Here is a 16,966-nt window from a genome sequence, read left to right as displayed (position 1 = left end):
AAGTTAAACTTTTCATGAAGTCATTGACTACAAATAATTCAGTTAATTACGCATTAAAAATATAATAATTTTCATTTATTATTTGCTGCCAATATGAAATACGACCTCATCATAACAAAAAATCGTTCCAATAAATAAAAAATAAATAAATAATTTTATACAAGTGTAAATAACCTGTAATAAGTTTAAAATCACAAATGAGCAAAAAATAGACGAAAAAAAAAAGATTAAAATAATTAATTAAATCAATTATATAAAATTTTCCAACAGATAAATGAAAAAAAACTTAATATAAAGTATAAAGACCTAACACCCACTTGCCGCCAGACATTTTCATCATGAATCATATGATCAGTCATTAGAAAAATTTAATTTTAGGTCTGTTTTTACTTTCAATAATATAATTTATAACATTTTAAACATATATAAATGCATTTTTAGTCTGTTCCATGTTAAGAATCATGTATCACGAAAATACTGAGAATATTGAAATTTCATACTGAAAAAAAAGGGTTGGGCTAAATAGTAATACAATCGCATGACAGAAAAAATTTCTTATATCTGCCCTGAAGATGAAATATAGAAATTAGTCCAACAAAAAACGGTTCTTTGTCATATTTACGCAAATACACGGAAGTTTAATGATCTACATTCTACGCAATACCTATGGCTATTCATTATTTAAAAATAAAACCGTCACATTAAGAAAAAAGACGGTGTTACTTTATAGAAAATTGAAATACAAAATTTGCCACGATTTGATACAATTTATCATATTAATAAAAAATAATGGGCTTAGTTATGAAAAGTGTCCCCAGGCAAAATTTTAAAAGTTATTTAAATACGAATTCAAACTTAAACTGTTTAGGATTTATGAGTAGTTACTACGAAGTTATTACTAATTAAAAGGTATCAAATGGCCTGAAAAAATCCCAACTCAAAAGACAACCAATGTTGATGTCATTAAACCATCTGCAATTCGTTCGAATTTAGCGTTGCCTCGCAAAAATATTTAAGGTTTCTTTACCATATTCATTATATTTGTAAGATATATAGCTTTTCAGTATCGTATATATTTAAATAAAATCTCATTTCTATTTATATTCAATTACTGGTGTATTATTTTTACAGGGTTTGGAAGACTATTTTCCAATGTTTATTTGTTTAAATGCCAATTCTAACAACATCCTAATTAATAAGAGTATACAAAATATAATCATCTCTTATCAACACTATCATTACATAGTATAAAGAAAGTCGCTTCCCGCTGTCCTTATGTATGCTTAGATCTTTGAAACTACGCAACGGATTTAGATGCGGATTTTTTTTATTAGATAGAGTGATTCAAGAGGAAGATTTGTATGTATAGTACATGCATAATATAGTAGATAAGCACTGATAATTTTAGAGGTTTCTAATGTGATATCGTAAATAAACACATTTTTGTATATAAAGGCATTCTGTAGTATATTTAGTATCCGCATTGCACCCGTGCGAAGCCTAGTTACTGTAATAATATTTCCTAATTTTTTTATTAAATATGAATTACTCTTTTAAAGTTGATAAAATTGCTGCCTCTGGCTCTATCTCTGTTCTGTACTAAACGAATATCGAAAAATTTTCCACAAGTTTACAGGAGAGAGAAAAACATTTATTATAAAAAAAATAATCAATTAATTAAAAAAATATATATAAGCCCTTTCTTTCTTGTGTAATCCTACGTGTTTCGAGATACAACTTGCATTTCTCCACGAATATGCATTGTTTTTCTCGCATGAAACAATTACAATTAAGTAATACCAACCTATAAATAAATAAATTATAAAGAAAAATAATATTCATTCACTAATACAAAATTTGAAACGTAATTTCTTTCTTAGAAATTCAATTTTCCAATAATAATTTTGTGTGCTCCCTCTCTACATAGGTATATTATTAATTAAATAAAAATTGGTTTGTTTACATAAACCATATTGAAAATGGTTCGATAACATCAATTTTTTATTCGGGCAATTTAAGAATCTGTTGTAAAAAAATTCAGCACAAAATCAATGTCAATAGGTGCATATCAATACAAAATTAAAATGCTTGATAAATGGTAAATAGACTAATCACTTTAAAATTTAAGATTCAAGATCTATCTAAATGACGATTAAACCTAATTTACGAATCAAAATTACGATTATATTTTTTCAAACGTTATTTTTCGAAATAAAACCTTCCGGAATAGGCTAGAATTGTTGTTTGACGGATTCCTAAATAGTTGATGTTAGGATCAAAGTGTCCTTCGTTAAGCAAAAAAGTTTAGTTTTCTGATTCTGAAAATAATGTTCAACAAGTGAAAACAAACAATTGACTGAGGTTATTGTGGAAATACCATGTATTGACAGTATTGATTACTCTGTCACCTTACACATACATACATGTCTCACATATATAACTGATACACCCATATAATACATACTATTCAATTTATGTAATAAATAAGCAGTGATGTTTACGAAAAAATGTTTCAAAGAAAAGGGTTTTTTTTATAAAGAACACTTTTTATATTTAAACTTTTATTCTATCTCTAACAGTTTACAAAACCTTTGTTGCTCATTTACGAACTCGACCTCACTTTTTACGTTTCTAGCAAGCTATAAAATTTCAGCTTGATATCTCTATTCGTTTTTGAGTTATCATGATAACAGACGGCAGACAGACAGACAGACAACCGGAAAGGGACTAATTAGGTGATTTTATGACCACCTATACCAAAATTTTGTTCATAGCATCAATATTTTTAAGCGTTAAGAACTTGGGACTAAACTTAGTATACCTTGGTATAAAAATAACCGATTATAGAGTCTGTAAAAATGAAACTCGTCCCCTTGATGAGATGCTATTAGTAAGTGCTGCGGACAACATTACAAGTTTGATGGGCTTGTGAAGGTTTTTTACCTACGGATCATAAAAACATCTATTTATTTTTTTATTAAAAGAAAAAAATTTAATTATAACCAACTGTACGTGTGGCTACATTTTCTAAACATTCTCAATTTATCTGCCCTTTTGAACAATATATATATATATAATACGATGATCAATACTATAAATAATAATTCTCACCACCCAACATTATTCAAAGCCATTGTTATTAACAAGACTGATCGAATTTCTCACCCTTACAATAATAAATTTTATTAATTTAACTCTTCTATTTTGATAAATTCATAATTTATCTGGAATTTGAAAAACTCCTAATAATATAAAACATTGGAAATTGTAAGAGCATCTGAAAATTCGAACCCCGCAAGTATTCCGCAATCAAATAGAATACCAGTAATGGGTAAGGCAATATTCTGATCTGGAAATAGGAAATTAAAATTATTTTCTGAGATACAGTGGATTTTCTGGTAACGAAGTTCGAATTGATCGCAGCCCGGTTAGCAGAAATAATTTTGCAAGACTTTGCGTATGAAGTAGAAGAAGTTCCAATTTATGGATCTGGAATCGCCGATTAATCCAAAGTGGGTAACGATCTTATCCGACGTTACTCTGCCGAAATTGTTTCTCAAACTTAAAACGAGTTTTTCTGGAAACTACATTTTTCAATGTGATTGACATGATATTTCAAGTTCTATTTTTTCATGTCGACGCCATTTTGTGAATTTTTTTTTTTGCTAAGATCCAGACAATAGCAATCTTTACTGATTAAGAATTTTTCAGATTTTTTTGTTTCATATCACTACAAGGGTTGAAATTATGTCAACCAGGGTGCTTCCATTTTTTTTTTTGTAGCCCATATCCAAATTTCAAGTCGATACAGTAAAGGGTATAATCGCAGTGAATGAAATTCAAATATAACTTTTACCATTCTTGTCTGGAAAACCACTTTTCTTTATAAATATTTTTTTCCACCAATGGATATTTAAGAGGAGTTTTAAAAACATTAGAAAGTTTCACGCCAATCAAAGAATGATTTTACGTCATTGAAAAATGTGTATAGAGCCGTCTTAAGACCAAAAAAATCATAATAATAATTTGGCGCCCGTGGTATAATTAGATTATTTATCAAAACATTTAATATAATAATAGAACAATCATAACATTTACTCTTTTTATGATAATTGCAGATAAGAACACAATTTGTTATCAGTATATACATGTAATTTTTTTGATAAAAAATGTTAAATAATTACAACAAAAAAAAAGCCAAAAATCCTAATAACCTACTTAATTCTGTGTATATACATAAATCACTAAAAAAAACTCTTCTATTAAGAATAATGACTGATAATATGAAAAGTACTATCTAAATATTTGAAAATAATAATAATAATAACAACATTAATGTTAATTATGTTTATACAATCTCAGAGTTGAAATGAATATCTGATGATTTCAAAATAAATTTATGTCAAGTATATTGTTGCAGGGTGTCCGTCCAACATTGCCAGATTTTATAATGCTTATTTAGATATTTTTTCTTGATCATTTGTATCCAAACGTGGGATCCAAAAGTATTACACCACAAACTCACGCCTTTAAAAATTTGGTGAATACCTCATCGCTGAGACTTTGTACACATACATGTTTTTTTAACCTGTTGAACTTATTTTAGAAGAAATTTCTCGGTATAAAAGCTCAATTTTTGAAAAGCTTTTAAACTCAAGATTTACATTAAATAATTGAAATAACTAATGGTATTAATCCTAAATTCATACACATATTTCGCACTTTAACTCAAAAAGAGCATTACTCCAAAAACAAAAGACAAAAAAGAAGCCCGAGAAATTTTTTTTACATTGGAGAATTCCATCTCAGAATGCTTTATAAAGTTTAGACGAAGAATATATGGTAATCGATCTTTGAAATTTGATTCCACTGACACAGTATTTCTTATGAATTTTTAAAGGATCCAACCCTATTCGATTTTTCGAAAAACACTCTTTATAATATACATAGCGTGTTTTTATTGAACGGAGCTTAGGAAATATAGTCTGTGCTTCAAACTTTCCTTTAAGTCAGTTTGTGTTTCTCATTTTCTAGGTACTATTTGCTGCATGGAATATATTTGTATTTGAGTGGTTGGTTAATGATGAAAAAAAGCAAAAACAGTGTGTGGGAATAAAAATCTATAAATTTTCATTAATTTTTAGTTTGAGTCTGCCTCTAAAATAAACAACTAGTGGGTGTTTTAAAATTTGCAATGCATTTTATTCATTAAAATGAAAAAGGATAAAAAATTTATCAAAGGTCTATATATCTATAAGATTGATTTAAATAACAAATAGATATCAATAATATCGACGTACATATAATGGCCATGAATGAATGTTAAAACAAGTCAAAACAAACAATTGACTGAGTTAATTGTTGAAATACCATGCATAGACAGTGTTGATGATTCGATCACATTACAAACACACACATAACTGATAATCCCATAATTACATACTATACAATTTACGCCTAATTTGCGCCCTCGCGGGTTAACAGTGATATTTATGAAAAAATGTTCCAAACAAAAGTTGGTTATTTTTTTATAAGGATTTCTTTATCTCTAACGGTTTACAAGATGGGTCCTACGGACCCAAAACCTAATTGACCTATGTTGCTCATTTACGAACTCGACCTCACTTTTAACGTCCTCAGCATGCTATACAAATTTCAGCTTGATATATTTTTTCGTTTTTGAGTAATCGTGATGACAGACGGACAGACAGACGGACAGACAGACGACAGACGACAGACGACAGACAGACAACCGGAAATGGACTAATTAGATGATTATTGAACACCTTTACCAAAATTTTTTACTTTCAATATTTTTAAGCGTTACAAACTTGGGACTAAACTTAGTATACCATGCATATTACATATATGCATGGTATAATAAAATCATTGCTGACTAAATACCATATGTGTAAAGTAAACTAATATGAAGAAGACTGCTTTTATGATATACATATAGACCCACACAGTATGTACATACTACACATGAAGGTATTTAATCCTGGGGTCATGTACATATCCTGAACCCTTTAACATAATATAAACATGGATGTAAAGATAACTTTGTATTTGTACAAGTTTCCTTTATGAATTATTTACAATACATAAACGTATACAAATATCAAAATATACATATACAGGGTGTTCTGTAATTGAGAGTAGAAAAGTATACTACTGAATTAATATTATCAAGACGAATAGAAAAAGTTTTTAACCAAATTTTGATCCGACGCATATTTTCCAAGATATTTAAACAAATCAATTAATAAAAATCTACAAATTTATCCAATTACAAAGCACTTATATACAGAATGTTCGATTTACATCTAGACATATAAATATCTCGAGCATGACATAGTACATGCGTTAAGCAATGCATCTAAGTAAGAGGTATTATAGGTGTTACATGCAATTGCAAAAGTGACTTGTATCGTGACTTACCTGTTGTAGTGTATCTATTCAACTAAGAAACTCCCACTCTTCAAGCGCCTTACAACTATCTCAACGCATATCGCAGCTAGAACATATTTATATAATACCTTTCACTTAGATGCATTGCTTAACGCATTTCTAAAATTAAATGAAAAATTTAAAATAAATAACAAGTAATTACAATATATTTTTCAAATCAAAGTGTAATAGAAATTTCCATTTAAAAAGAAGGCGGTCTGAACCAATATGGAGTTCAATCGTGATTTTTTTTTTTTTGTTACTTAAGAATCTGGTTCCGATATTTAGGAAAAATGTATTACAAAAATTTTGTGATTCCAATTCTGGAATATTTTGATATTTGCGACGATTTTTTCTAATATTCGTCTTCGTTTAAGTGATGTCATGAACGAGCTTAAATTCTTCTTATAGCCTTTAGCACATGATAATATTAACAAAACACAGGTACGAACGAACAAACAGGAAGGAAAAGTTTAAAGTCAAGATACATGGAGTGAATGTATGATAATAGTAACATTATAACCTATATACATTGTAGGTGTTTTTATAGGATCCGTAGGTAAACACAATGTGTATCTTTTTTCCTCTAATGCAGAGCAAGAAATATATTTATATTATATCTAGTATTACAAGAGTAATAGGATGATTCATGCTTCTTTGGAAATTTCCCGATCCGTCCCCATTCTTTCAGTACAACTAATAAGCCGGGATGCATAGGAAACCTGGGGAAACAGTACAGATTTCGATGAAATATTTTGTAATGTGTTTATAGCAGTCAAAGGAACATTCAGCCAACTTAAGTTAATCAGAAAGAGGCATAGGACCTCAGCGAGAGGCATATGTATCCCCAATTTTTTTGAAATACTTATTATGGCTTAAAATTGGCATCTAGTAGGTATTTTTGGTCGCTGAATACGAATCCGTCATCCTATCATCAATACGAATACGAGTCAGATTACATGAATTCTATATCACGTATTCCAAAAATCGTGCCATTTTTGACCCGAAATTCCACTTTTGGCACAGAAACGGAAAACTAATTATTTATCGTCCAAACTGTTATCTAGGAGGTATTTTTGATCGCTGATTACGAATCTGATATCAGATTACCCATTTTTGTCACGTATTCTGCAAATCGTGCCATTTTTGGTAATTCTTGATTTTTTTTGGTACAAAAGCAAACTAAGGCAAACTAAATATTTGTCACAACTTTGTTTTAGAAGGTATTTTTGGCCGCTGTTTACGAATCCGATGTCCGATTACACGGTATCTATGATGTCTTCCGAAAATCATGTCATTTTTTGAAACACTTAGTTTGCCGTTTTTGTGCCAAAAAAAATTGAAATTATTAACAAAAAATGGCACTATTTTCGGAAGACATGACATAATCGGTGTTTCCACTTTCGACACTTTGTTCTGGCTTATTTATTCTACTATTATGTGACATCTTGTATATTTCAGTGTTTGCACGAACGGGTATATGTGTGTGTAGTTAATAGGCTATTCATTTAAGTCAGTAAGCCATTATAAGATATAAAGTTGTGGGGACATACATTATTTGTACTACAGTTAAAACTTTAATAATAATAACTATGAGGTGATATTTAACTTAAAATTATTAACTGACGGTCGATGGATAAAATTTAATTACAAGGAAATAATGTGTAAAATGTTTATTTTTTATATTCAAAGATTTCCAAAGTGAAATTTTTCATATTTCAATCGTTGAATTTACTATAAAAAACGAGACACTCATTGACAGAGAGATTCACGGAGTTATATTGTATGGGACGCAACAAAAACCACATGGCTCATCAAAGGCTGGATTAGAATTCGATTCATCCAATAAAAACTCTGGGAAATAATCTTGTTCGATGGCGAATGTTCATTGATGCCTTATGCTCCACTTAGGAGTTCAAGGGCCTATTATTATTTTTTTAAAGTATATATTAGCTGTCACCTGAAACGTTGTATCCGAGTCTCCCTCCTAGATTGTACCCTAGGAATTCCCTTCCAATCAATTGTATTGTCCTGAAGCGGTAAGATATAAATCGAATTATATACTTACTTTTTCTGAAATTCTTAGATAAAAACGACTTGAGCGAGCTTTTTGACGCCAGAATATCTGCTTTTCTGATATTTTAAATGGTTACCAAGCGATGAAACAAATAAAAATACGAGAAAGTAAATTTTGGCGGGGATATTTACTGTTACTTGATTCATTGCCGGTAACAATTTAAAATATCAGAGAGCTTTTCTAGCATCAAAACGCTACTTGAAAATCGTTGTTCCCATTTCGTACCCGTTAAGAAATTTTTTGGGGATATCACTATGTGAGTACCGTTTTAAACGCCGTACTGTATCGGTGCGGTGTGAACGCCATACCGTGTACTGTATGAAGGAAATAGTAACATTAACAATAATCGTCAGGCCTAATAAATAATGTAATATTACTTATGCTTACATGGATACTAAAGAATATATCTCTATACCATACTAGCATTGTAATAAACGCCATACACATCTGACCGTGTAGGAAAACCACATTTCCGGGTTCCTATCGTTGCTAAGGGAATGTGCTGGGGAATGTATTGCTTTTTCTACTATACTACTATCAGTAGTTTGTCATGAAGCACAGGAATTTTAAAAATATAAATAATAGACATATTGTTACAAAATCTTCTCGCTCATTTAATATTTAGAAAATTATTTATGAAGGAATTGTTTGCACAATTATATAAATTGAAAATTTTGTGTTTTTCTAGTATTTACAATGATTTTAATTAATTATTTAGGTATCTGTAAATTTATTCAAGTATAGGGTCTTTCAATAAGAAAGTTTAACAAGGCTACCATACAAATTTTTTTTTAATTTCTGTAAGGAAATCAATTATTTTACCAATTTGCTTTGCTTTACCATCATTTTCTACGTATTATGATATTTTCGTTAAATTAAGTCTAAAAAGTGCATATGATGATGATATGGTGAATTTTTTTTAAACAATAAAGACCTTATTAATGTAATTTAAACACTCTTAAAGTCATTCAAATACAAGCCTGGAAAACAAAGCGAAGGATGGTTGAGATATATATCTTGTGTACAAAATGGTTCAATATTAAAGCTCCAAAATAAAGCATAGTTTAATTGTTTTATGTTCATTCGAAAAGCTCGCATGGATACAATCGAAAATTAGATAAATTTAACTTAAACTCCATTTTTGAGCGATTTTAAATTATTAAGAGGTTACTCAATACGTCTACCTTATTTTGTATTTAAACCTTCTTTGCTGTACATATTTCTCACACAAAGTAGCTTATACTAAGAAAAAGTTAATTTTCATTCTAAAAATATCTATTTAGCCTGGAAATTTCCCGAAAAAAATTATTGATTGAAATTCAATTTAAATAAATTATATCGGTAAATGTTTACGCCACGTGAGGGTTGGCTTTCAATGTGGAAATGAAAGCCTAGAAATGTAACGCGTGTAATAAATACATCTTGGTAAGAAAATTACTAGTAGGTAGAAAATGTGCTAGAAATAATGTAACCAAATGAATACTTCGCAGCTTTATTTTCATAACATCTCTTATATAATAACTCATATAGGGTATTATCGTTAGTCAAAAATAAATCATGAAATTTGAAAAAAGTTAAAATTTATGTAAAAATATACTTAAATATTCTGATTTCGAGTCATAAATGCACATTTTTCTTTTAAAATATTAAAATTAAAATCGTAATTTTTAAACTGTATATCACGTGACCTAAAACGCGGGTAAGCCCTGCTGTGATGTCATATCGGTATGAGTAATAGACCATCAGTTAGTTCAGTGTAGACAGCTGGGTATAATATATACAAAGATAATAAGTATTTATATTTATTATAATCAGATGTCTATAAATATATCTGTTAAACTTATTTGTGTTCAATGTACAAGTAGCGTTTTTATACTAAAGCGGTTTTTACATAATCATTGCAACAAGTATACAAGAGACTAAATACGAAGAATCACTGCCAATGATTCAATTCAGTTATGCGTCATCATAAAAATAATCTTGTCGTAAAATTTTGACATAAAAAAACAAAAATAAAATTTTTGTAAAATAAAAGAAAATATAAAACAAATTATAGAACAATTATTATTACTTATAAGTTTTCCAATGACACAACTGTCTGACAATTTAACACTCTTTATGGACTCTGTCCAAAAAACATTTTTCTTATTTATTTAACATTGATTTTAAATTATTGGTTACAATAGTTTAATATTTTCTTTCCATTTTTTTTTTTCATCACATCCATAAATTCTGGTAATTTCAACAGAAATGCTCCATTATTAACATCATTTATTTATATTTATGGGGATGTAATAAGTAAAAATAATAAGACTTAAAATTCAAATAAAATAAAGAGGACCATTTAATGAGTTTTAAAAAACTCTTAATTAAATTTTTTTGGCGAAAATTAGTCTAAAAAATCATTAAAGCAAAAAATGCCGTACATATCGAATAAAAATGTAGGTATTACCATTAGGTAAGAAGCATTGAGATAAGAAACTCGCAATCTCGAAGAAATTTGAACATTCATTCTTGAACCCATTTTAAATTCTTCACTCCTAATGTCCTGTATACTGGACAAAAACTTTTTCTCTTAAATCAAGAAAAAAATGTTTCAAACAAAACTTGTTTATTTTTTTTTCCATTTAAACTTTTGCTTTATCTCTAACGGTTTATAAAATGGGTCCTTCGAATCCAAGATCAAATTGAACTATGTTGCCCATTTACGAACTCAAAATTACTTTTCAGGTTGATATCCCTTTACGTTTTTAATTTATCGTGTTGACAGATGGACAGATAGGCAGACAGACGACCGAAAATGAACTCTTAAGGTGACTTTATGAACACCTATACCAAAATTTTAAAAACAATATTGTGTAAACCGTTACAAACTTGGAACTAAACTTAGTATACCTTGATATATATTTCATATATACATGGTATAATAAGATCTAAATTATATCGTACACAAGAGCCAATTAAATCTGACACAAAGTAAAAGAAAGAACATTAACCACCTGGCACTTAACACATTTAATAACCTTATTTTAACGACCTTTTCATAAGTAGTAACTAGGTATTTCCAACACTATTTTAGGTTAGATTTATATGTTAAGTGAAGGATATTGTTCAAAAATTATTTCGTAGGTAGATTCGAGTAGCTTTCCTGGGGTGAGACTCACTCAAATCAAATGTTCCGTTTATTTCGTAGGTATGTATATAGAAAAATTTTCAGTTTTTGTTAATTCCACACTAAGAATTTAGCGAAACGGCATGGGGAATATTTCTATCCAAAAACAATTTGAAACAATATTTTAAAACGAGAAATCAACAATGCGCGAAAGTAAACAACTTTACGGGATAAAGATAAAGGCCGGTAAAAAAAATTTTTTCCTCCTTATCATCCCAGTCATTGGCTTTAACAACAAAATTTAAAAAAATATATCTGATATTTTCCCAAGTTAGTACAACACGATAAGAAATTTAATGCGTTTACTACAATGCTGGTATAGTATAGAGACAGATACTATAGTATTTATGTTAGCATAAGTAATATTACAGTATTGAATAGGGCAATTCACCAGAAGTATTGTGGGTATCGCCAACCAGTATGAGCCTGACGCGACCGCCATAGCTATTGCTAATGTTACTATTCTTTAAATGATCAAATCAGTACGACGATCGCACTGATACTGACATAGTGGTATCCACAAAAAATTTCTTACCGTGTATCGTGGAGTCATTCACAGTTGTCTTCATATCCAAGATCTACACACTCAGATACGGTCGCAGTGATAACCACTACAAAACAGCATCTCAGAGGCCAATTTTCAGTGCAATGAGTCAAATGGCTCAAATGACTTCAATATCTACAGATTATGTATTTATTTTTATATGCTAGTGTCATCTTCGGGGGTGTTTGGATTTAAATATGGTACCAAAAATTGTTGAAAACAGAAACACATATTGGATTTTTTATTGAGAAAAAAATTTATCGAGCCCTTTTTATAATTTTTATAATACCTACAACCCATTGTTTGTTAGCCAAAAATTGGATAACGAGGGAGATCCCTCTTATATTTTAAAATTTGTTTACGGAATGCTAAACAGCCATATACCCACCTGATTGGCAATAAAAATCCGATTTAAAAAACTATCACCATATATTTAAAATTTAAACCACCATAAAAATTATAACTACTAGACACACAAAATGCAAAATAGATAGGGTTATTTTTTTTTTAATATAAATCAAAATCAAAATCTAGGGTCAAAAAACAATAAAATTACTTGAATGCGAAGTATATCGCTCTTATATTATCGTTTTTACCCATCAAAGTAAACGAGAGGTAAGTAACTTGATATATTTATGGAATATTAAATAACAATAACCCATCATGCATACATTTTTATTTACTAAAAAAAATCTGGTGTGAAATAATCACACAACATCTATGTTTAAGAATAATAATAAACAACTTATCTCCAAGATATTTTTCATGTGTTTCGTGAGAGGAGAGTCCACGAGCTTTTTTATTATTTAAACATTAATTTTTAATACAGAGTCGCGAAAAGTTGAAATATCATTCAATATTTAATACAGTTGGTTAAAGGATTACAACGAGTTTTAATTTTCCATAATATTCATTTGCCTCAAGAATATTGAAAGAATCGCATTACCAAAAAATAAATTGATTATTCAATGAATACCTAAACGTTTGCTCTTAAAAAAAAAGGATGTTTCCACCTCTACAGAAGTCAAATATTTCTACTGTTTTATCAATAATCGTAAATTCATTCGTTATTAATTTTTGTACTGAATTGTACAAAACACAATGTTCTGAATTCAATGTTTAACACAATGTACTGAATTCTCCATGAATTCTCTCATTCAATTAAGATATTGAAATTTTTTATCTCAATTCCATAATCCAATAAAAACGAATGAATATGATTACATTGAATTTTATTCCAACTCGAAAAATTTAAGGGTAATTGCCTAGACTCTACGAAAGCAACAGTTCGTAAAAGCAAAAGTCTATCGATAAACTTCATCAGTAGAAGGAAGACTTTGTCTTGATACCAATTGTGTCAGATATAATTCTTCAATATAGAATTAAAATGGATCTAAATTTGCTGTTAAAGAAAAAACAAGTAAAAAGTTTTAATTACTATAATTTACTGTACTGAAGGAAAAGGTAAATAGCCACACATTTGTGGAAAAAAATGTCCACAAATTTACAGAATACTCTATTAGCTTACATAACTATGGTAATTTCATAAACGTTCTCTTTTAGTCTAAAATCGAAGTCCTCATTTGCTCCATTGCCTCATTTGCGAACTCTTCTTTATAATAAAATGTAGAAAAACAATTCCTCCTTTCTCTTTTAAAAAGAAATCTAGAGTATTGCCATTTCCAAGCAATACATTTTCATCTAATAAATAACCAGGATAATAAATTCAGCCAAGAGCTGTAGATCCTGTAACCAACACGATATGGTTCAAGTACAAGTTCATAATAAATTATTATCATCGTCAGTGCCTAGCCTAAACTTTATCTATAATACGTCATCTTATAAATAAATACAACGAAATATATAAACATGATTACATCGTTTGTGAAATGGAAAATTTTTAAACAAAAAACCATTGATATCATAACTCAATCTAAATTGGATGAATGAGCCTTGCCTTAAAACTAAACTTTAAGAAAATATATGAGCTTTGAGATATGGTAGACATGGTAGGAGTTTTAGTCTTGGTATTTAGCCAACTTCTATTACAGGACACTGGTTGGGCGGCAGGCATGAACACCTGGGCCTGGCAGTGTATCACGACTACTTCAGGAGCTGTCACAGTGATGAGAAGATGGATTTACTTGAGCCAGCCTCTCTTTCACGACCTCTCTGACCTGGAGTCCGTCGACGCCAAAGCTCTCCTGCTGTTCTTAAACAGCTCCAAATGGTTCATGGAGTAGTGGCAGCGGATGGGACAACCCTTTTTCGGTATCACAATGGACCGTATGGCCCCACCCCAGGACAGCCACTCTAACCTCACCTAACCTAGCCAACTTCCTAAATCCCTACTTACAATGCTTATAGTACTTAATGCGATGCTTACTAAGTTGTAGCTTTTATATAGAGGTGAAAACTTAACAAGTAGAGTGTTAGTACACAGTTAAAATTTTTATTGGTAAATAAAATATAAGTATACTAATTTTAAACTCTCTTATATATATATACAATTTAAAAAAGTATACAAAAAGATATAAAACCTAACCCCTTTTTATTGTGTGTAAATTAGTAGTTACACCACTTTGATATCAATTACATAAATAGATAATAACAGTCGTTATAAAACAACCCTTAATTTAAAAGGGGTTGGGAACTTGTCCTAGTTAAATATATTTTTTACATTTAATAATAATAATAAGGATCGTTAAGCCGCTTTACAAGTCGAGCATTTTTATTGTAAGTAGCAGGAAAGAACGAATAAGGAAGTATTTTTAGTGTTTGCATAATCGTTTTATTTTGGTTGGGACAATCGTTTATGTTATATTTACTTACACAATAGCAGGTCGATCCTCAAACGAGAATTGGCTGATTTAATTTAGAATTTTTATTAAGAACAAATGTACAATTGAAATTTTCTTCAACTATGACCATTTGCTCAATTATACACGCTATTCAGTGCCTGTGACGATACACTAGAGTTGATGGTAATACTGCCTTTGTACGGTTAAATGGTTTATTTAAATATTTAACCTTCTATATATTCCAGATTAACTCAGATGCAGAATAATCTGCTTCATCAAATTTTTGAAACCGAGCAATCTCGAAAGAATCCGACATCCCCTTAAATGAAATGCACATATCTTTGCATTATTTCACCTTAAACTTTATCATAACAATATTATGTTCCATCATAAGAACAACATTTAGACACGATTATCAAAAAAGGCAATCTTTCCCATTGATCCGTCATTACTGTCTCATTAAATGGAACATATTCCGATAATAGAGTTTACAAATCAGTGCCGAAGAAAAATTGAATACCTATTATAACTTCACATATATCTAATATACTGATTGTAAGCTATCTCGTTAGCCATCCATATAAAAAATATGAAGTAAGAAGAGTTTTTATGGTCGTTCTTATGTATGCAACAAAGAGGGAATGTGCACTGTGTGTTATGGTGTGTTATGGTTATATGTTACTGTGTGTGATTGATATTGCATGTGTACAACTTCAAGTGATGAGTCTGATACCGACTGGGTTCATGTATACACATACACAATCCCTCTTAGTTTTACACATAAGAATGGCCGTAAGAACTCTTCTTACTTCATATAATAGAAATAGCTAATGATATGGTTTTCAAACAGTATACTAATTTATCGTCAAAGAATGTGGCCCGTTGAACATTAGTATTTAACCTATAAGTACCCCTCCCCTCTTGAAAGTTCTCTTGCACAACTGGTGTTGCACAACTACTTTTTTAAATTGTAAACGATATTTATTAATTTCTGTAACGGAGCCTGTGTGACACAGATGTTTCGGACCTTTAAACATCAATAATCTTAAAAAAACCACGCGCTGTTACCATTAATCTGTATTCGATCAGGATACCAAAATCAAATAGAAAATTGTATGAAATTACTCAACAATTTTTTCCTGAAAACTTTCCGTTTAAAAAAATTTATTGCAAATTATGAGGAGAGGTCTAAAAATATTTTTCCTAAATCGAATTTAATCGTTTATTAGTTTTTTGAAAAGAAAAAAATTACACTAGAATGACTAATAAAAAGTGATATATTACCTGATAATTTTTCTTCGATTGTTTGGATGTAATCGATCTGCCATTTTGGGATCAACACGTTTTAAAACTTCATGTAATTCCACACTAGGTATCGTTAAATCATCGGTTATAAAGTTAAATTTATCACTTCCCACAGCAGCACACAACATTTTTATATCACTAACTTCACTTTGGTCCTGTTTACTAGCAATACTTTCTACTGTTTCCAATAAATGTTTTATTGACGTCGATTTTGTTTCGTCAATTAATGTTTTATCAATTCGTAACTTTTTCGCGGGACTTTCTTCACTATCACTAGCACTATTTTCATTATCCGATGATTGTTGAGGCACTTTATCAACTAATACATCCCATAATATGGATTCGATGTAGTAATTTGTTCCACCAACAATTACTGGCATTTTATTGGCTTGAAACAAATCGTTTATCTATTTTATTGTTAAGAAATCATATTTGCTATTACATAATCTATAAATCGAATTTTAGAAAAGGATACAATTTTAAGTGCTTTATTTCGAAAATCCACAACAGAAAAGTTTTTTAATGGATCTATCACATCCAACAAATGATGCGGAGCTTGAGATTGTTCTTCTGGTGTGGCTTTGGCAGTAATTATATCAAGGCCTTTGTAAACCTAC

The 16,966-nt window shown here is 29.7% G+C and overlaps 1 protein-coding gene across 1 annotated transcript in view; it reads right to left on the bottom strand.

Moving 5' to 3' along the window:
- Positions 1 to 16,966, bottom strand: part of LOC123298835 (tRNA dimethylallyltransferase) — a 320,886-nt gene that overhangs the window by 302,755 nt on the left and 1,165 nt on the right. The window contains exons 2-3 of the mRNA XM_044880930.1: positions 16,825 to 16,962; positions 16,329 to 16,756 (exon numbers count right to left, since the gene is read on the bottom strand). Of these exons, the coding sequence (XP_044736865.1) occupies positions 16,329 to 16,756; positions 16,825 to 16,962 (566 nt within the window). The remainder of the gene's footprint in view (positions 1 to 16,328; positions 16,757 to 16,824; positions 16,963 to 16,966) is intronic.

Source organism: Chrysoperla carnea, chromosome 4 (genome assembly GCF_905475395.1).
Source record: "Chrysoperla carnea chromosome 4, inChrCarn1.1, whole genome shotgun sequence".
Lineage (NCBI taxonomy): Eukaryota > Metazoa > Arthropoda > Insecta > Neuroptera > Chrysopidae > Chrysoperla > Chrysoperla carnea.
The sequence above is the reverse complement of the archived record's forward strand: the minus strand, read 5'-3'. Positions and strand labels throughout refer to the sequence as shown.